This window comes from Periplaneta americana, chromosome 14 (genome assembly GCF_040183065.1).
Source record: "Periplaneta americana isolate PAMFEO1 chromosome 14, P.americana_PAMFEO1_priV1, whole genome shotgun sequence".
Lineage (NCBI taxonomy): Eukaryota > Metazoa > Arthropoda > Insecta > Blattodea > Blattidae > Periplaneta > Periplaneta americana.
The window spans coordinates 14,899,691-14,920,999 of record NC_091130.1 but is presented as its reverse complement, the minus strand read 5'-3'; the positions used below and the strand labels follow the sequence as shown (position 1 = coordinate 14,920,999).

The window sequence follows — 21,309 nt, the reverse complement described above, 5'->3', positions numbered from 1 at the left end:
CAATAACATGTTGTACTGCAATTTTCCTTCATTTGCAACCACTTATTTTTACCTTATATTATAATATATTTTATATCAAAATTATGAAATTTGCTATAATTAGTAGAGAAACCGATTGATAAAAAATTAGAATAATACCACTGCATGAAAATATGTAAGAAAAATTATTTTTCGGAGAAAAACTATAATTTAAATAATCTAACAGAGACAATCACGTACACGCAGGGAAATCTAATATTACCTTTGGTGCCTGTCATGATGTTTACACTGAGACATACTAAGATATGCAACGAACCTTAATTATAATAATGATAATAACAATAATGATTATGATGATGATGATGATGATAATAATAATAATAATAATAATAATAATAATAATAATAATAATTTATTGATCCTGTTCTACACATTATAAAATATAAAATTTTAAAACTTATATAAACTTTTAAAGGGTGTTAAAATTATATTAAAAAAGGTAATACACCTTACATTTTAAAACCAAAATAAGTAATTTTTTTTATTTGAGTATAATAGACTATTCCAGGCATATTAGGCACATTTAATAATGATACTTTTTGAGAGCTTTTATCAAAGAGTAGGAACCAGAGCAGAATTGGATTGAGTCGAAGTTGGGAGTTTACTAAGGCCGGGTGCACACAGAATCAGATGCGGTGTAGCGTGGTGCGACGTGACATTTTGTCTGTTGGTCCTTGTCTCTCATTGATTTCTTATGACGTAGTACACACAGAATCAGACGCAGCGCGACAGTCGCAAGCAGACACGAGAAGACATGGAGAGACAACATCGAATGACTGCTTGAAGTTCGTCGTGAGGAGACTGATAGTTGCAGTGTACTGCGCATGCGTTAGTAGTGGCTACGATTGAACGCTTTCACCATCTACAAATACTATATTGTTGTGTAGTGGACATTATTCATAATGGAGCTCGATGCAGATAAATTAGTTGTTTTAGTACTTACTGGAAAGATACGTTCCGTACAATCTTTGAAACAATATCACGACAATAATGTGGTTTCTAAAAATATGTGAGAAATTGCAAATGAGATGAAAGCACCACGTGAATAATAATTAATAATAATAATTTGTAGTAGGCCTAATTCTCTGCTCTATACTATCACTCATTATTGACTTAATATATTATTTTTCTTTATTGTGAGTCGTGAAGTAGTCATAAACATACAAAATGACGTTTGTGCAGTACATTGGTGTCGACCTGGTTGGCGAGTTGGTATAGCACTGGCCTTCTATGCCCAAGGTTGCGGGTTCGATCCCGGGCTAGATCGATGGCATTTAAGTGTGCTTAAATGCGACAGGCTCATGTCAGTAGATTTACTGGCATGTAAAAGAACTCCTGCGGGACAAAATTCCGGCACATCCGGCGACGCTGATATAACCTCTGCAGTTGCGAGCGTCGTTAAATAAAACATAACATTTTTAGTACATTGGTAGTATTTAATTTTAAGACTTTTTCAATTGTATAGATTTTTAGGTGTAGGCGTCCTTATGAAATAATAACCAAATACAATAGAATTTTTCATATAGACAGTCCTCTTTCATTGACGTCATTTTCTAGCCTAGGTCAGTTTTTCAAATCCACAGCCAGCAAATCAGTTGTCGCGAGCAGACCGTGTTAAGCTGTCGCGAGGTGTTATAAAGCAGAATGTCACGTCACGTCTGCTTCTGTGTGGACTTAGCCTAACTCTCCAATCCTGGAATTGCTACCCACAAATGTCTGGAAGCACTTACTTACTTACTTACTGGCTTTTAAGCAACCCGGAGGTTCATTGCCGCCCTCACATAAGCCCGCCATTGGTCCCTATCCTGAGCAAGATTAATCCAGTCTCTATCATCATATCCCACCTCCCTCAAATCCATTTTAATATTATCCTCCCATCTACGTCTCGGCCTCCCTAAAGGTATTTTCCCCTCTGGCCTCCCAACTAACACTCTATATGCATTTCTGGATTCACCCATATGTGCTACATGCCCTGCCCATCTCAAATGTCTGGATTTAATGTTCCTAATTATGTCAGGTGAAGAATACAATGCGTGCAGTTCTGCGTTGTGTAACTTTCTCCATTCTCCTGTAACTTCATCCCTCTTAGCTCCAAATATTTTCCTAAGAACCTTATTCTCAAAAACCTTCAATCTCTGTTCCTCTCTCAAAGTGAGAGTCCAAGTTTCACAGCCATACAGAACAACCGGTAATATAACTGTTTTATAAATTCCAACTTTCAGATTTTTTGACAGCAGACTAGATGACAAAAGCTTCTCAACCGAATAATAACAGGCATTTCCCATATTTATTCTGCGTCTAATTTCCTCCTGAGTGTCATTTATATTTGTTACTGTTGCACCAAGATATTTGAATTTTTCCACCTCTTCGAAGGATAAATCTCCAACTTTTATAGTTCCATTTCGTACAATATACTGATCACGAGACATAATCATATACTTAGTCTTTTCGGGATTTACTTCCAACCCTATCTCTTTACTTGCTTCAAGTAGAATTTCCGTGTTTTCCCTAATCGTTTGCGGATTTTCTCCTAACATATTCACGTCATCCGCATAGACAAGCAGCTGATGTAACCTGTTCAATTCCAAACCCTCTGTGTTATCCTGGACTTTCCTAATGGCATATTCTAGAGCGAAGTTAAAAAGTAAAGGTGATAGTGCATCTCCCTGCTTTAGCCCGCAGTGAATTGGAAAAGCATCAGATAGAAACTGACCTATACGGACTCTGCTGTAAGTTTCACTAAGACACATTTTAATTAATTGAACAAGTTAATGTCTGGAAGTACCGATAGCAAAATTTAAAAGCATTTCTTTGCTAACCTTGAGGAATCCCCACATCGGTTGTAGGACACCAAGTATTTGTTTGTAACCACAGGAGTTGGGAGCAATGAACCGCATGAGGGGCATCTGGTTGAGCAGCCCCCCAGACACGTCCAGCATACGGAAGCTGGCATGCACAATCTCTAGCAGCTCCTTCAGTCGCTGGTCATCCAGTGCAAATCGATGTCCGGCCAACATGGCCCACAATGTGTTGAGCACACACACGTCAAACACGTCGTGCAGCTGCAGGGGGGCTTCGCCCCCGCGGCACTGGATGCGCAGTGACTGCACCAGCTCTCCAGCCTCCGTCTCGATCTGCGCCTCCATGCTGCGCTTTCCCAGGCCGAACTTGCGCAGATGTCTTAGACAGAAACGACGCTGCTCCAGCCACCCTGGCCCATCAGTGAACACAACCCCTGTAACATGTAGGCCTACCTACATGTAGAAAATCCAGTATAGATTTCTTTGCATTGGAGTTGAAATATTGCCTTCGACGAACCTTTTAGAAGATTTATTATATTTTTGGTTGGCAAATCTTAATTTGTCTGCCTTTTAAAACTACAGAAGCTGTTTTGAGTTAATGAGATAAAACATGATGTTAATAAAATAATGTCCCACCGAAACGAATTACAGTGTAACAGTATGTACCAGTAATAATAATGAAGACATAAGGTAAACTTACGAATTCTAAATGAGGCAGTAGAGCAAGTGAACGGCTTCAAAACTTGGGGTGTACTATAAGCAGTAACATGAGCTGCTGCCAGGAAGCCAAGAGAAGGCTAGCAATGGCAAAGAAAGCTTTTAATAGAAAAAGAGCATCTTCTGCGGATCTCTGGCGAAAGAACTAAGGAAGACTATGAAGTGCTTTGTGTGGAGTGTGACATTGTATGGGGCAGAAAGATGGACATTACGACGAAGTGAAGAGAAATGACTAGAAGCATTTGAAATATGGATATGGAGAAAAATGGAGCGCGTAGAATGGACAGACAGAATAAGAAATGAGGCTGTGCTAGAAGGAGTAGTTGAAGAAAGAATAATGCTGAAACTGTCAGGAAGAGAAAAAGGAATTGGCCGGTCACTGGCTGAGAAGAAACTGCCTACTGAAGGATGCACTGGAAGGAATGGTGAACGGGAGAAGAGTTCGGGACAGAAGAAGATATCAGATGATAGACGACATTAAAATATGTGAATCATATACGGAGACTAAGAGGAAGACAGAAAATAGGGAAGACTGGAGAATGCTGGGTTTGCAGTGAAAGACTTGCCCATGGACAGAACACGTGTTTGCGTGCGTGTGTGTGTGTGTGTGTGTGTGTGTGTGTGTGTGTGCCAGAAAGTAAACAAAATACAATAAGAAATCATAAGATAACAATTAATATATATTTTTTACTAGTTATTCTACATCTCAATCCTGATGTAAGATCTATGGAATACAATAAACTAAATAAAATGAAAACTGCTTATAATAACTATAAATCAACTACATTCTTAACCCTCAACTGGTATCGCTTTTTAAGTGTACATCACGAGATCAAGCAATATGGGTCTATATTGACCCATAGATACCAGTTGAGGGTTAATTACACTCTTTTAGCATTTATATAATCAGTGTACTACTAAGTTATTTAGATTCAATAAATATCTTAATAGTTCATCAGTAACAAATAAACTGTATAAAGATGAAACATAGGACAAACGTGAGCAAGATGGAACTAAAAATTAATTGAAGTTTTAATTGTAGAGTCTCCTCTTTGAATATGATGATGATGATGATGATGATGATGATGATGATGATGATGATGATGATGATGATGATGATGACAATGATAAAACAGATAAAATAGTAGTAACTTTGAAAAAAAAAAAAACAAAGAAATGAATTAAAGAGTACAGGGGAAAAACCTGATAAGTCACATTTTACTGTTTTCACAGAGAGCAAGTTCAAAGTTTTAAGACCCATTATATTCTATTGTCTATTTAGTTATCGTTCTTCAAATTTCTTTGTTGTTATTCTCTACAGTTAAACTACACAAATCTACACTACCTGAGCTATTACACAACATCAAAACAGAAAATCGACAATTTTGGACTTATCACGTTTCTCCCCTGTGCTCTTCAATTGTTACCGAGTCTTTTTCCAAATGTGCGTAATCGGAAGAAAAATCCATCAGGCCGGCCATCGAATTCTTCCCGTAGCAGAACATCCCTGACCGCATCATAACCTGATACAATGACGATACGGTCCCTTCCAAGACGAAGTCCAACCACAGGACCGTACTGAGTGTAGAGGCTAGACCACACGAAGTGGTAATAGCCAAGCACAGTCTTCTGCTGCCGAAACCAGAGCAGGTTGCCCAGAACAGGCAGCCACATTGGACCTGGCGAAATGTAAACGAAAGACTCTGACAATTTTTAAAGAATTTAATTCATTTAGGACATGGTTATTACCAGTAGTGAATACCGTTCGTAAGAATCATGTATGCTCGCAAAGAGCTGCGGATAAAACAATGTAGATAACACTGAACAACAAGAATTTTTCTCCGACTTAAAACAATGTGTCCCTTATGGTTTGATGTGCGCTGAATCCGAATATGCATCTCTTCTCTTCGTATCACGTAAGATTTTTAAGATATACTATGATTTCACTTTTCGATAAGCACTCCCCCAGGAAAGATCTGGCACGGATTGGGAATATAAACCAAAACAAAAGCCAATACTTTTATGAGTTCGTAACTTATTTTCGTTTTCTTACGGTTGTTGGCAAGTTATTTTGTACTTCTAATAAATAAACAGATATTGGTCCCTTCTATTAAGTAAATATCATACCTTCAAAGTGAGGTCTATGCAATGAACAAACAAGGATGTGGTTTTCAGTATTTAAAGGAAAAGTTTACCAGTTTGAGTGAAGACAAATTAATAGAGGGCATTTTCATCGGTCCTCAAATTCACAAAGTAATGCCTGACACTTTGTTTGAAGAAAAACTTTCTGTTACAGAAATAATGGCATGGCGCGCTTTCAAAGACGTTTGCTCAAATTTCCTTGGAAACTACATAGAACTTGCTGTGGAAATCATGTTAAGCGCATATGACAAAATGGAGTGCAATATGTCCCTCAATATTTACTTTTTGCATTCTTATTTGAATTTCTTTCCTCATAACTTTAGAGCGGTAAGCGACCAGCATGGGGAAAGATTTCATCAAGAAATATCTGAAATGTAAAGGCGATATAAAGGAAGATCATCATCCAGCATGCTTGCAGACTATTGTCGGTTCCTTGTAAAATACAATCCCGGATCTAGTTGTAAACAGAAGTCATCCAGAAAATTATTTTAAATGTAAGTTCAAATTCCGAGATTTTTCTCATTATATGCATGAAATATTTTTATTGTTGTTGTGTTTTAAACCACGTAACATCATTTTTGTATCCAGTACACATTTTTCAAGTATTATGAGGCATTTTGAATCCGTAGTGTGTTGTAATTTTATCAGTAGCAGTGAAAAATTAAAAACAAATAAGTTTTGTCATAAAAAATTCAGGGCATTTCCTCGGAAAATGGTACGTGATGAGGCAATTTGGATTTGAAATTCAGATTTAGGGCACACATATTAGTAATATTCACCTATTTTTATTTCGGAGCAACACAAAAAGTAAAAATTTGTTGTTCAGTGTACTGGTAATCATAAAGTTAACTTTTCGACCTGAAATCAGTTGGGAATTGAAGCTAGATTTCTGTCACGTGGGATTCTGTATGACGTCCGATCTCACTTAACACCAGACAGGATATGACATGGCTAAGGCACAAACGTGTATGTTTTAGGATACATTCGAATCCATGACAGTGGCCTCTAGGCAATGTTAAATATGCGCACCTGCATACATTACAACTAGCAAGATGTACCAGCAGTTGTTACACTTTAGTCCTCAAGGATCCCTTTCATATGATGTGCATTTTATGGATCCCTTAGACGTACATTAACTTTATACTTTTGTTTGATACGAAGTACAACACTTTTCATGTAAGCTTATATAAGCTATTTATTTTTCACGTTAGAAAATTTTAAGGATTTGTAATAATTTGTAACTTTGCAAAGATTAGCTTTGTTAATAAGAAAAGTTATAAAATTACAACAATTTTATGAAGATTAAAGATACATTTATTTCTGGATTGCATGGTATTTTATTATAATTTGCAAATAAAATTTTAATTTGAAAAGTCATTTGCGGAGCTCTCGGACTGCCAAGGTTTTGCAGACCATAGTTTAAGAATTACTGAGATATACTATACAGGTTGATTCACAAAGACCGTGCAATATTCTAGGAACTGATTCCTGATGTCATTATGAAGAAAAAAAAGTTCATGTTATATACATGTCCGATTTTGAATAGTTTTGGAAACAATCACGGTTCTTGCTTCCATAACGCAGATTCTTGTGAACTTCGCTTGAATATATATTTTGATTACATACTTTTAACATTTTGTATGACTTAGGAATATGGTTATAATAGCAACTTCGTGTGTTAAAATGAAAACTAAGTTATAAATGACATAGTTGACTAGTTTCATATTACTATGATGCACCGAAGTACATATGGAGTTTCAGTGCAGTAATTCTGCATCGGAACTTGAATCCAGTGTGGCTTAGTGAATAAAGCACCAACACGTAAAGCTGGAAACCCGGGTTTGAGTCCCAGTGCCAGAGAGAATTTTTCTCGGTTCTACCAATTCTTCACCATATGACTAGTTTCAGCTTTGTGTCAGCCATCTTCACTAGTGAGGTCCTTGCTTCTTCCGGTTTCTTCAGCTGTTTTGCTGGGGGTGCGTTTGTGTATAGGCAAATAGGTTGTGTGTTCTGGAAATTTAGTTGTGTACTGAGGATGTGTTGTGGGTGTGTTTATATATTTTGTACTGTTTTTAATTTCTGAAAATGGCTGATACAAAGTCGAAACTAGTCCACTAGATATAATTTACAACTTAGTTTTCATTTTAACACATAAAAGTTTTTATTTATAACCATATTTGCTTGAGTGTTTAGAATTATACTGTACTGTAAATAACTCATAATGCTTGCAACAATGGATAAAGTACGAGGAGGATCCAGGAAATAACGACCGTTCGTGCATACCCGCCGCGCAGCTGACTCCCCTTCCTTGTTTGAAGGTCAACTGGCTTCCTTAACATGTCTTCTCATAATGTTGTGAGTACTGGTTGCAACAAGTCGCCATTGTGCAATTTGTGTTACTTCAAAATGAACGACGTGATTGATAATCCCGCTGACTGTAAGGTGAGGAGTGTGATTCGATTTTTGAATGCCCGACATTTGAAACCTGCAGAAATTTACCGGCGATTGAAAGAAGTGTATGGTGATACTGTAATGAATGAAAGAAATGTGAGAAAATGGTGCGAAATGTTCAACAATGGGCGAACAAATGTCCACGATGAAACTCGACCCGGACGCCCATCACTCATCACAGAAGACCTGAAGACTAAAGTGAACGACAGAATCTTGCAAGACAGGCGCACATCACTCGACGAATTGCATATTGCCTTTCCTGACATTTATCGTTCTTTGCTTGGTGAAATTGTGTCGCAACATCTTGGCTACCACAAAATCTGTGCACGATGGGTTCCACGGCAACTGAGTGACCAACACAAAACTCAGAGAATGGCCTCAGCATTGACATTCTTGATGCGGTATCACACAGATGGAGACGCCTTTCTTGATCAAATTGTGACTGGTGATGAGACCTGGATGTCTCACAACACCCCAGAGACCAAGCGCCAATCACGTCAGTGGCATCATCCCTCATCACCCAAGAAACCGAGAAAATTCAAACAGACTCTCTCAACACAAAAAGTCATGGCTACTGTCTTTTGGAATCGCAAAGGTGTTCTTTTGCTGGATTTCATGCCAAAAGGCACTACGATCAATGCAAATCGTTATTGTGAGACTTTACGAAAACTACGGCCAGCCATCCAAAACAAGAGGCGAGGAATGCTTTCGAGAGGAGTTGTGCTTCTTCACGACAACGCCCGCCCGCACACTGCTGCTTCAACTCGAGAATTGCTGGATCAATTCGGTTGGGAAATCTTTGATCATCCGCCCTATAGTCCAGACCTTGCTCCTAGCGATTTTCACCTTTTCACTAAGCTGAAAGACTTTCTGGGTGGTACGCGTTTTGGAAGTGATGAAGAGTTGAAGAAGACAGTGAACACCTGGCTTAATGAACTGGAGGCAGAGGTGTATAACACGGGAATTCTAAAGCTAGTGAACAGATACGACAAATGTTTAAATGTAGGTGGTGATTATGTAGAGAAGTAAAGGAAGCTTCAGTTATGTAACAGACTTTGTTTTTTCAAATAAATATATTTTTTTAATTATTACAACAAAACGGTCGTTATCTCCTGGATCCCCCTCGTATTTCATAAAAATTCACAATGAGCTGCGAATTGGAAATATTGCTGACAATTTTTTATTTATCACTAATATACGTATCTACTATGTTGACAGGTGACAGGCGTAGTTCACAGATTCCTGGAAAACGTTCATGAAGCTTACAGAGAGAGAGAGAGAGAGAGAGAGAGAGAGAGAGAGAGAGAACAAATATTTTACATAATGCTCCAAACGTAAATTTCACCGCAACCAGTTTATTTCCACTACCCCTCAGAAACGAAAATAAATGGCATACTTTTTATTTAAAACTGGCCTTAGCTCTGCGAAAAAAGGTTTTAAACATTCCATCAGTAAGTACATATTTCAACGAGTTTTTTCTTTACTTTTTTAATTTTTGATACAGTTGAATGCAGCTTTACAAAAACGAATTCAGTATTCATTCATGACTGCTGTAATTGTTTTGAGTGTCTTCCGGAAAATACACAAAATATTGTTTCAAATTAAGATTAAAATGCAACACTGCTACAGTAATTAATCATAGTAGTAATTTAGGCTCAAGAATATAACAAATTTATATTTAAATATCCTAATCTTGTCAATTCTAATAGTTATAGTATTAAACTAAAAAAGTTATGTATGGATTTTATAAATAATAAAAAATTGTAAGTTTTAAATATATTCTTATTGTGTAGTAGATATAAAACAAATTTCATTACATACTTCTTAATTTAAATTCAGGAATCCGCCCCTGAGCATGAGTTCTACTCTTTCAGGGGTGGGAGTCGACCTGGTTGGCGAGTTGGTATAGCGCTGGCCTTCTATGCCCAAGGTTGTGGGTTCGATCCCGGGCCAGGTCGATGGCATTTAAGTTTGCTTAAATGCGACAGGCTCATGTCAGTAGATTTACTGGCATGTAAAAGAACTCCTGCAGGACAAAATTCCGGCACATCCGGTGACGCTGATATTACCTCTGCTGTTGCAAGGGTCATTAAATAAAACCTAACATTTAACAACTCCATATTATAAGACACTCTGAGATTTATAGTAGGCCTAGTTATTATAAAAGTGGGTTTCCTCAGGACAAATCAAATTCTCTTGCCACAGTTACATCATCATCATCATCATCATCATCTGCTCATTAGGATAGAAGAAATGGGGACCTCTCTGTAAATAACTGATGAATTGTATATGCTGTAAATTGAATTATTCTACTTGATATGAATTGTACAATTTTATATAGCTTAACAAAAATATGCTTGTAAATTGAATTCATCTGTTTACTATGTACTGTATATGTTTGTACCTCACCTTATCATTGTAGAAAATTACTACATTAGTAAAACTATAAAAATTGTAAAATATTGTAAAAATTTGTAAAAATTGTAATTGTAATATTGTAAAATTTTGACTTGTTCCACATCTAAAGCTTCATTGCTCATGTAAGATCTATGGAAGATAATAAATGAATGAATGAATGTATAATTTGGCTGATGAATTGTATATGCTGTAAATTGAATAGTAGTCTGTATAGCTCAACTGATGAATTGTATATGCTTATAAATTGAATTAATCTACTTGATATGAATTGTACAATTTTATATAGCTTAACGAAAATATGCTTGTAAATTGAATTCATCTGTTTACTATGTATTGTATATGTTTGTATAGTTTGGGTGATGAATTCTATATGTTGTAAATTGAATAATAGTCTATATAGCTCAGTTGATTGTTTATGCTTGTAATTTGAAGTAATTTGCATTATATGTATTACCGGAATCAATTTTTGTATATCTTAACTGATTAAATTGTTTATCTTTTAAATTGAATTAACTTACTTGCTATGTATTATATTTTATAGCTCAACTGATGAGTAATTGTTTAGGTTTGTAAATTTAATAATCTGATTGCTACGTAAGCTACTGTATATTTTTAGTAGAGCCACCAATGCAGCTCAGTCGGCAGACTTGCTGGCCTGCTGATCCAGAGCTGCGCTTGGGTTTGAGTTGGATCCCTGTTTGGTCTGATTGGTTTCTTCCGAGGTTTTCCCCAGCCGTGGGGTAGATGCCGAGTGGTCTATGGCGAGTCCTCGATCTCACCTCACTTCATCCCCATTTGGTCTGATTATCTGGTTGGGTTTTTTCTGAAGTTTTCCCCAACCATAAGGCAAATGCCAGGTAATCTGTTGGCGAATCCTTGGCCTCATCTCACTACAGCTCGCAAAAGAATTGTAATTTTGTAAAATTTTGACTTGTTCTACATCTTAAAGCTTTAATGTTAATATAAGATCTATGGGATACAATAAATGGAATAAAAAAATATGAAAACAATATCGTCATTTCCCAAGGATGTTCTGATGATGATAATGACAGTGATGGTAGTAGTTAGAGATGGCCGATATTTCACAAACCGATATTTTGTCACAGGTATTTTTTTGTCACAGATAAACCTGTGACTGATGACGCGAAATATCTGTGACAAAATATCGCTATCGAAATCTGCAACGTATTCAGTACTCTGTCACCGTTGCAACGTCTGCGACTGATATTTTCTCCTCTACGACGTGGGTTTGCGCATGCGCATGATACTGTGAATTTTATTAGTGACAACAATGTAATTAATTCGTCACAACAATAATTCCTTTCTACAATTCACCTTAAACGCTCTCGTCAACAATTGGATCTTCACTCAACACAGTATTCGTTATAGCACTCCACCGACGACAATGACAATTTACTTGGACTAGTACGAACAACAATGAATTGTTAATCTTAACTAATATTTACAAAGCACTATTTACAAATCAGAACTACCAGTTCTCAGTTCACAGTTCTTCTATCTCAGTCACTCGAGTTCACGGTATCTCGAACCACAGACCTTCAGAGACAGTTCACTGTACTCGAACTCGGGTCCCTCCAACTGCGGTCCACTGCACTCGAACTCAGGCCTTCGGATGCTGACGCAGATGCGGACGCACACTCGAGTCGAACTCCGGCTGGCTTGCTTGCTCTGACTTTCTCACTGACTGAATAACTGAAAACTCTAGTTCGCTGGCGCCTGCTCTTTTATAGCAAAATCATAGTTGCGAGAACCTTCTACAGGTGTGTAGAGAATTATCTCGATATCTCTACATCGACAGACTTCTGGAATAGTCGAGAAGGTCGTTCCACATTCACTGCGTTAAGTAGCAGCTGCGCGCGCAGACTCGCTCCACTCTCTTCGCCGTGTTGGCCCTTTCCCCTCTTCGCCGCGCGCCATTACAAAGTGCTCCGCGCGATCTTCTCTCTTGCGGGACGCTGGTCGTGAGTTCGAATCTCACGTCGCTGTCACAATACAATAACAGCAATCGGGCGGTGGTATTTGATTATTTTTTCGTGATATATTGTTCAATATTATTTTTTTCAAAGTGATGATGTGTTGCAAAGTTATTAGCGGCATTATAATAATATAATCATGAATCTAACATTTTGTTTTCATATTTTAGTCTGTATATGTTTTATAAATATTTTATGTATTCCCCCGAGATCTTCACATTTTCATATTAAGCTTACTGTCAATTTATATTAATATGTAAGTATTTTCCACTCATTTAAAACCGAACGAGACAAAACTGGCTAATATGATGGGCAACTTATTTCGTTAAACTAACCTTGAGGTAGTTTCCTTCATATTCCCCTTATACACCTTGCATATACGAATCTGTGACAGGTCAGGTTTGGTTGGTTTAAGCTTTTATTATGCCTAGACATATACGATCAACGACTAAACTAGCGTTGAGGTAGTTCCCTTCGTACTCCGCATATACACCTTGCATATACGAATCTGTGACAGGTTAGGTTTGGTTGGTTTAAGCTTTTATTATGCCTAGACATATACGATCAACGACTAAACTAGCGTTGAGGTAGTTCCCTTCGTACTCCGCATATACAACTTGCATATACGAATCTGTGACAGGTTAGGTTTGGTTAGTTTAGGCTTTGTTATGCCTTGGATATACGATCAACTGTATCTCCACAAAAAATCAAATTCAACGATTTTCACTTCCGAAATCACCTAGACTACCTCAGCGCTAGTTTAACCCGAGGAACTGTCTCTCCACAAAGAAAAAAAAAATCCCTATAAATGCAACGATTTTCACATACGAATTTGCCGAAACTTCAGCACTAGTTTCACCATCTTATTATAAATTATATAATGATTACACGATTTAAATAATAATGATACCATTGGTAACCAATACTTTATCTTGTGTAAAATCCTGTCTGAACAACAGTTTTGTTTTGTAATTATTTTCTATTGTTTTTCCGAATACTGATGTTTCGTTAATTTTTATTCTGACTCAATATTATAATGTTAATGCACGACTTAAAATAATTATTTATCCATTACATTATATACAATAAAAAGGATCAATTTTTAAAACGATTAGGATAACCACATAACCTCAATTTCTCCATACCCAACTACATTAAAAAATTATCAACTGATTCCATATCTAAAATCAACTACGATATAACCTCTTGGTGTATAAGGTTAACTTTTTACATATTACTGTTGAGTTAGCTTAGTATTTATTTGTTAATGGTGCATGTACATAACTTATTTGTTGCATTTTCCCATACACACCACTGATGTGTGGCGTGTATAGAGAAATCGTATTCACATTGCACTGCTCTTCAATATTTCCTGTTCATTTTTATCGGTGTGACAAAATATCGGTGTAATTCATGCATATCGTGCTTACTTATCGATATAAAATATCGGTGTGACAAAATCACAGATAAAAGTCACAGATATTTAATTGTCACAGTCACAGTTGTCACAGATACTTGGAAATATCGTTTAAGCTCAACTCTAGTAGTAGTGGTGATGATTATGACGATGATGAAGAAGAAACTATAAATTAGGTTCTGCCTAGAGCAGAATATTTTATGTGCTATACAGTATATTGTTGTTATACTGAAATTGAGAAATATGTAACGAATAAAAATATAAATAATTGATTAAATGGCGATCTTACTCGTGTTAATTGTGTAAGCATGTGCGGCTTACAGCTGTTTCGGTGCTTCTTCACACCAGCCTACTAGATCGCGGCGTCATCTTGAACTTCGCTGCCTGTTGTGTGGGTACGTTTGATTGTTGAAAAGTGTTGAAATGTGGTGTCAAATAGTGTGTATGTTCTGAAATTGATCTGTGTGTTGAGAATTTGATTAGGATGTGTTTTAGTGTGTCTGTATATTTCATATTGTTCTAGTGTGTTGAGTTTTTGGTTTTTGGGTTGTGTGGGTAGGATTTCCATGTGTGTATTTATGTTATTGTATGTGTGGTTAGCATTGGTTATGTGATCGGCGTATGTAGATGTATTGTGTCCTCTGGTTATTGCTTTAATGTGTTCTTTGCATCGAGTTTGGAATGATCTGCCTGTCCAAAACAGCTGTAAGCTGCGCATGCTTACATAATTAACACGAGTAATATCGCCATTTAATCAATTATTTATATTCAAGTGTTAAAAGTAGTGTACGAAAGATTCAACATGGAATAAAAATAGTATTAACTGTTTATACGTAGGCTACTATTAAATGCCTGTAGCAGCATTAGAATAATTGCAGACCTCTTGTTAACAAAAAAAATAGATGAGTACTTGATTGTTCATAATTTACCCATATGAAGCCAAGTTATTTACCGACAGAGTAGTTCCCCAGAGTGCACTATAGGAGACCCATCTACACTATACCTCCGATGAGATAATTATGGAGATTTGTTAGGATATCACAAGGGAACTGGAGCTCTCGGAGAAAATCCCTGTATTACCTGGACCACGAGGTTGTTCAACAGAAGTCATAAACTGGGGTAGACAGGGATTGAACCTGGGTCCACAGGATTATGTCCAGTACTCTAATCTTGGGCAGCATAAAAATTAAATATTAACACACTAAAAATAGGTAAGGGGCAATCGGTTACTATAACTGTATTTTTATTTATTTTATGCTCGACCATGCCAAAATCTAGTAATTATACACCTGGTAGTAGCCCTTTAATGCAGCTCATTAAAGTACACCTATTCATTATACTTCAGTTGTTCAGCCAATGAGAAACCACCATTGTACCATTATAAAACCGCAAGTATCGATTATTCTCGGATATGCAATCGAAAGACAATTAGCGAAACGTCACGGAGGCTGGAAATCCAATACTGTCGCAGAAGGTTATGTTCTGTTACTATAATAATTAGCGTTAATTGTAAATAATATTCAAATAAATTCAATTTGTCATATCGTTTTTCAATGTCTAAATCAATTTCAAGGTTATATCAAGATTAATGTTCATTTTACTCTCTAGATTACATCAAGGTCAATGACATTTGTTCCTCGGAAAAAATCAATACTTTCGCGTCTGCGCACATCTCACAATTTACGAGATATTGCACAAGGTCAGTTCCGTTCCCCAGTCAGATAAGAATAACATGAATACTTATGAATAATTTCAAGTTAGAAATATGGTCGAGCATAAAAAGTCGTATGAAACTTGCCTATAATGGTAATTAAGACGCTCGTATGAAAATTATGAAACTCGCTTGCGCTCGTTTCATAAACAAACATACTCGCGTCTTAATTACTACCATTATAGGCTCGTTGCATAATGTACTATTAGTAGGTTATTTTACGACGCTTTATCAACATCTCAGGTTATTTAGCGTCTGAATGAGATGAAGGTGATAATGCCGGTGAAATGAGTCCGGGGTCCAGCACCTAAAGTTACCCAGCTGTAACTGTAAACAAAATACAATTCAAAAAGATGTTCCGAATAAAGAAATTGTGTGCTGAGGTGAACTTTACAAAATTATTTCTGGTTTTTGTAAAATATCACATTATACGTGATTGCTAAGAGAAAAAGTCAGACTACAAGCTATGGCTTAGCACTCTTCTACTACTCATTTTTACCAACTGAAACAATTTTACAAAAATTTACAATCCTTAGAAGTCAGAATTTTTCAAACTCCTTATCTTTGTCATTTTTATGATTTCAAAAATCATTATCTCTCAAAATTATTTAACTTGTTACATTTGCATGTCCCTTTACTGCTATTACAACAGACCTGGTGGGAATCCTCTAGGCTTCATAATGTCCAAGCAAACAAGGAATAAAATAACACAAACGACTGTGACAAACAGCACCATTTTCAGCACTAGAATCGTCCTCACACAACTCACAGTAGACCCCAGCAACAACCCTTATATATGAAAACTAGTCCTTCATCTTTGACCTCCCAGACTTTTTTGAATAGTGAGGTAGGGACCACAAAAGACGCTCACATTTTATCTCAAGACAAGGGGTCAAGACCTTTAAACTGCTTTGTTCTCGACATGTTTTGAAGTAGAAACATTGGGGATTTAAATAAACTTGCGTCTCAAGCTGCTTTGTGGAACCTTACCAGTGGTGGCTGGTGTTTTAAGATGAAAGATAATCTTAGCCTACTTGTTAGAAACTACAAGTCATAACAATTTCACTAATGAAACATTTATTCTCGAAGAAACATAGTATTGCAATAGTTCATATAGGAAGATCATTAATGTTGGAAATCAGAGGCAGTCTATGTGAAATGTTTGATAAATAAAGAAGGAATGGGGGAGGTTTTTTCAGTATACTTCCGTTCTTAATTAATATTTTATTATTCACCATAATTCACTGAAACATGCTATGAAATGCTTCATATAAAACAATTATTATCTCGAAAAAGAAGCAAAAACGGACAAAAATTGTTATTAAATTTATTATTTGAAATATCTCAAGGAATATAATAATCCATGGCACCACAGCCCTTGATGGGCCCAGACCAACCAGCCGGCTGCTGACCTCATGTTCACATGCCGAAGCAGAGGTGGACGATCATCCAATCAGAATGGGTTTTTTTAGTAGGTTATTTTACGACACATTATCAACATCTTAGGTTACTTAGCATCTGAATGAGATGAAGGTGACAATGTCGGTGAAATGAATCTGGTCCAGCACCGAAAGTTACCCAACATTGCTCCTATTGGGTTGAGGGAAAACCCTGGAAAAACTTCAACCAGGTAACTTGCCCCGACCGGGAATCGAACCCGGGTCACCTGGTTTCGAGTTAGACGTGCTAACTGTTACTCAACAGGTGTGGAGTCAGAATGGTGGTATTGTGTGTTTAGCATGATGATCTCCCCAGCCGTTATAGCTGGCTTTCGCAACCGAATTTTGCTACCCATCGTAGCTCCCCAAGTGCATCACGATGCTGGGAGGGCACCGGTCCCATACACTGGCCGAAATTTTATGAGAAAATTTCTTCCCCCATGAGGTCTCGAACCAGCGCGCATTCTGTAATGCGAGTCCTAGGCAGGATGCCTTAGACCACGACGCTACGGTATGGGACTCTCAATATGGTAACCAGATGTCCAGATTTCGTCAGACATGTTCTGCTTGTTTAATATTTTGTGACCGCCCAGCTCGCTTTTTACGATAAAGCCAAAATGTCCGGCTTTCTGTCTTCAACATAATGTACGAAATATTGAAATACAGTACATATACCGGTACATGATAAAACCTGAGGTCAAAAGTATGTGTTTCTGTTGTTATATGAAAAATATGCATTTTATGAATTCTGTCCTCTAAAAGAATTTGTTTTGAAGCAAGATGAAGCATTTTTCTTGGAAACAACAGATTTTCAGTGGAGTAAATTTTTTGAGCAGGTTGTGAATATTAAGTGTTTCCAAACTTTGCTGTTATAATATAAGTCAATTCTTTTTTTTTTTTTATTAATTGCACATAATGCCAATGTTGAAAGGGTATTTTCACTAATCAATACCCAATGGTCAGATGAAATGAACAGACTATCACTAGAAGGAGTAAAGGGTATTATTATTATTATTATTATTATTATTATTATTATTATTATTGTTACAAAAACTGCCCCCCCCCACTGAGAGTAGCCCTTATGGACTCAGTATATCCTCAAAAAAATTAAACATAGATATTAAATTTAAAAGAAGGAAACAAAGAAAAGGGCGCGAAAAATTACAATTGCTATTAATGTGGCACCATGTGATTAATTAGGATTTGGCAGGATTTTTTAAACACAATTATCACAATGCCTTCCCTCAGGGATGTTGCAGAGCAAACTGCCATCGAAATTCTTCGAAAAAAAAGCTGGTATAGTCCCTCGAGCACCTATGAGCAAGCCGAATACCTCAACGTGAATTATGGCGTATTTCAGCTTGAAATAATTGACTGTAGGCTCTTAGATCGACTTCTTCTCAAGGTGGACCTCGGCTGACTGATGACATTCTACTTCAAAACGTATCGTGGGATCCACAATGATGCCCTGTTTAGTGTCAGCATTGTAAGCTAAAATATCTACTCATTTCGTTGACCCATTTTCAGCTAGACAGGAGATTTCTTCTTCTACTATCCAGCCCTTATTTCTTAATGCGGCGGCAATTTTGGATCTTATAAAATGATGTCTAGAGTTCCTCAAGAGCAATCCCTGTTCACAGAATCCCAAGACGTGTGCTAAAGTTTCAATCTCCGGGCAGCCATGTCTGCACCGGGTACCGTTGAGAGATCTGCCGGGAATAGAACGAACAGCTGCTAAATTTGCTGTCATTTCAGGCTAGATATCCATTCACTAGTCGAAAGTCCTTTCTTGTTTGCAATCCAACTGTTGGCGGCTGTTACTTTGTTGTACATTGTAGCACAGTACAATATAATTTGAAGCATTTTACATGTAAAGAACTTCACCCTATTTATTGAAATCCCCAAAGCTACTGAAGGACATTTCCTCTTCACAGAAGTCTGAAGAATGAAATTGTAAGATTAACAACAATGGATAGCTTTGGTATTGTGTTTGCCTATTGTTTTTATTGTTCTCAGTGAATGAAAAGGAATTTAATGTGTTGTCAGGCTTTTTTTTAGAAATGTCCTGCTTTTGTACATATTGATCTGGTCGCCGTAACTCTCAAGGAATAACAATCTGAAATTAATGACATTTCTTATGGTTCACCTCGATATAGTTAGCCAGCACTATGTGAAGACCACCTGACCCAATAGTAAACTATGAATGGTGATGATTTCCCTACTTTGAATGTGTGGAATTTATGAAGATCTTGTAAGTTATTAAATGAAAAATGGTGAACTATTTTGAAAATTGCTGTACATCAACTTATCTTATGGACCAGTTCACTGACACCAGAATTCAGTAACCAGTTGTCTTCAACACAACCTCACAGGGCAATATGTGCTAGTCATCTTTTGCTTCATCTGATAACCAGCCACAAAATAGTTTGTCAATTTGCATATGTTGAGTATTCTTGGGTGGTCGCAGCTAATTCTATGTGAGTCTATTATATAGAGCCAGCAGTGGATTTTCAGGGGAGGCAAGGAAGACAAGTCTGCTCTAATATTTTACCAGAATACAATATGACAGTATTCATTCCAACTGAATTAAGTTCATAAAAAAATTTACAGGAGAAAAAGTTCGTCCAAAGGGCTGGACTCTGGAAGAGTGCCCAAAACGCTCATTGCATTTCCGCGTTGAATAGCAATACTTAAGCGTTGACGCAAATAAGTAGTGCAACGGCGATCACCAGTAATGGAGATCAAAATTTGGCCGATTTGAGATACCAAAACTTTAGTGTCATGACTCCAAGGACCGAAGGTCTCCACAGCAAATGGGACAAAGATATAATTGTCTAAAAGATGAGCATATTTATTGACTTTCTTCTTCACGGCTAATTCAGCAGCAGATGCTGCGTGTCTGGAGGTATTCGGCAAGTGAGATGGAGCTAGAGTGTCAACGCAAGTGGAGTCCCAAATTAAAGATTTTCCTCTAGACCAATTTTTTTTTATCTCTATGTAAATGTTTATATTTAGTGTTTATATATGTGTAATTGTAACAGTGAAAATATTGTTAATCCAATAATTTTTTTTCATAAGTGTATATTTTGACGAATGCAATAACTATGTAACGTAATATATAGTTCATAAATAAGTTGTAACGGATGACGCAAATACATTTTTAGATTAGTATAAATACAGTATACCAGTTTTAGGGCGAGGTAAGTATTACGAAAAAGTAAAAGAGCTAAAGAACTCAGTTTCATTTCGAATATAGGTGATGCTTTAATAGAGCAACAACAATAATTCCATTGCATACTGTAAATTGTAAGCGACCATGAATCTTGTAAAAACTGAAATTAGAAACTGTCTTTCGGTAAAATGAGTTAGCACTCTGCTAACAATAAATCTTTAAGAGCCTACTTGTAAAGACTTTAATTTCTTAAGTGCTTTCAATGTTTGGAGTGCTCATAAAAATAGACGTATTTTAATGTGATGTTAATTCAGCAGTAATTCTAAACACAGGTTCAATGATTTACTTACATAACCTAGAGCAGGGCTGGGCACAAGAGCGAATTCTACTCTCTCACGGGGAGCCATATGACTTCTCTTCAACCCCTTTCTTCCTTGCCGAACACCGCGCAGCATTGATGCTGTGACAGATGAATATTAAGCGTCCCCGTTTAGAGTTTGGATTCGCTCCCGGTGCCCAGCCCTGGCCTAGAGTATGGTAAGATGAGTTGAAAGTAATAGAACTCCAAGAAACAAACTACGTTTTTTTTTTTTTGCTTCTGCAAACCCTGTTAATTTTATCTTTCTGTAAAATGATTTAGAATGTTGCACAACCTTTACGGAATTTGCACAAATACAGCTTTTTGCGACAATTACTATCTAGCTGAAACCCCTAATCAGTCCATTTACCATGTACAATATTCTAAGGCAATGAAACAATTTATAGCTAAAGAAGGAATTAAAATAAGAGATGTGTTTTAAAACACAAGAAACTACAAGTTCTTCCCTTACGCTCCTGGACTACATTAATATCTCAAAAGAGTATTTTATTTCATTTCAATTTTTGTTAAACTTATGCTAAATATGAGAATGAGATTTAAGAGATTCGAAAAAAAAAATTGCAACTTACGATAAATATTAGGACTATTGTTACTATGATAATTATTTTATGTTAATTAATGTATATTTA

The 21,309-nt window shown here is 36.7% G+C and overlaps 1 protein-coding gene across 2 annotated transcripts in view; it reads right to left on the bottom strand.

Moving 5' to 3' along the window:
• LOC138713168 (methyl farnesoate epoxidase-like) overlaps positions 1–16,469 on the bottom strand; it is a 37,468-nt gene extending 20,999 nt beyond the window's left edge. Inside the window, exons 1-3 of one of the 2 annotated variants that reach the window (XM_069845013.1) lie at positions 16,345–16,469; positions 4,985–5,236; positions 2,859–3,289 (exon numbers count right to left, since the gene is read on the bottom strand). In XM_069845013.1, coding sequence (XP_069701114.1) covers positions 2,859–3,289; positions 4,985–5,236; positions 16,345–16,426 — 765 coding nt within the window. In that variant the 5' untranslated portion in view covers positions 16,427–16,469. The remainder of the gene's footprint in view (positions 1–2,858; positions 3,290–4,984; positions 5,237–16,344) is intronic. The other variant, XM_069845014.1, reaches the window with a different exon arrangement.
• Positions 16,470–21,309: the final 4,840 nt, after the last annotated feature.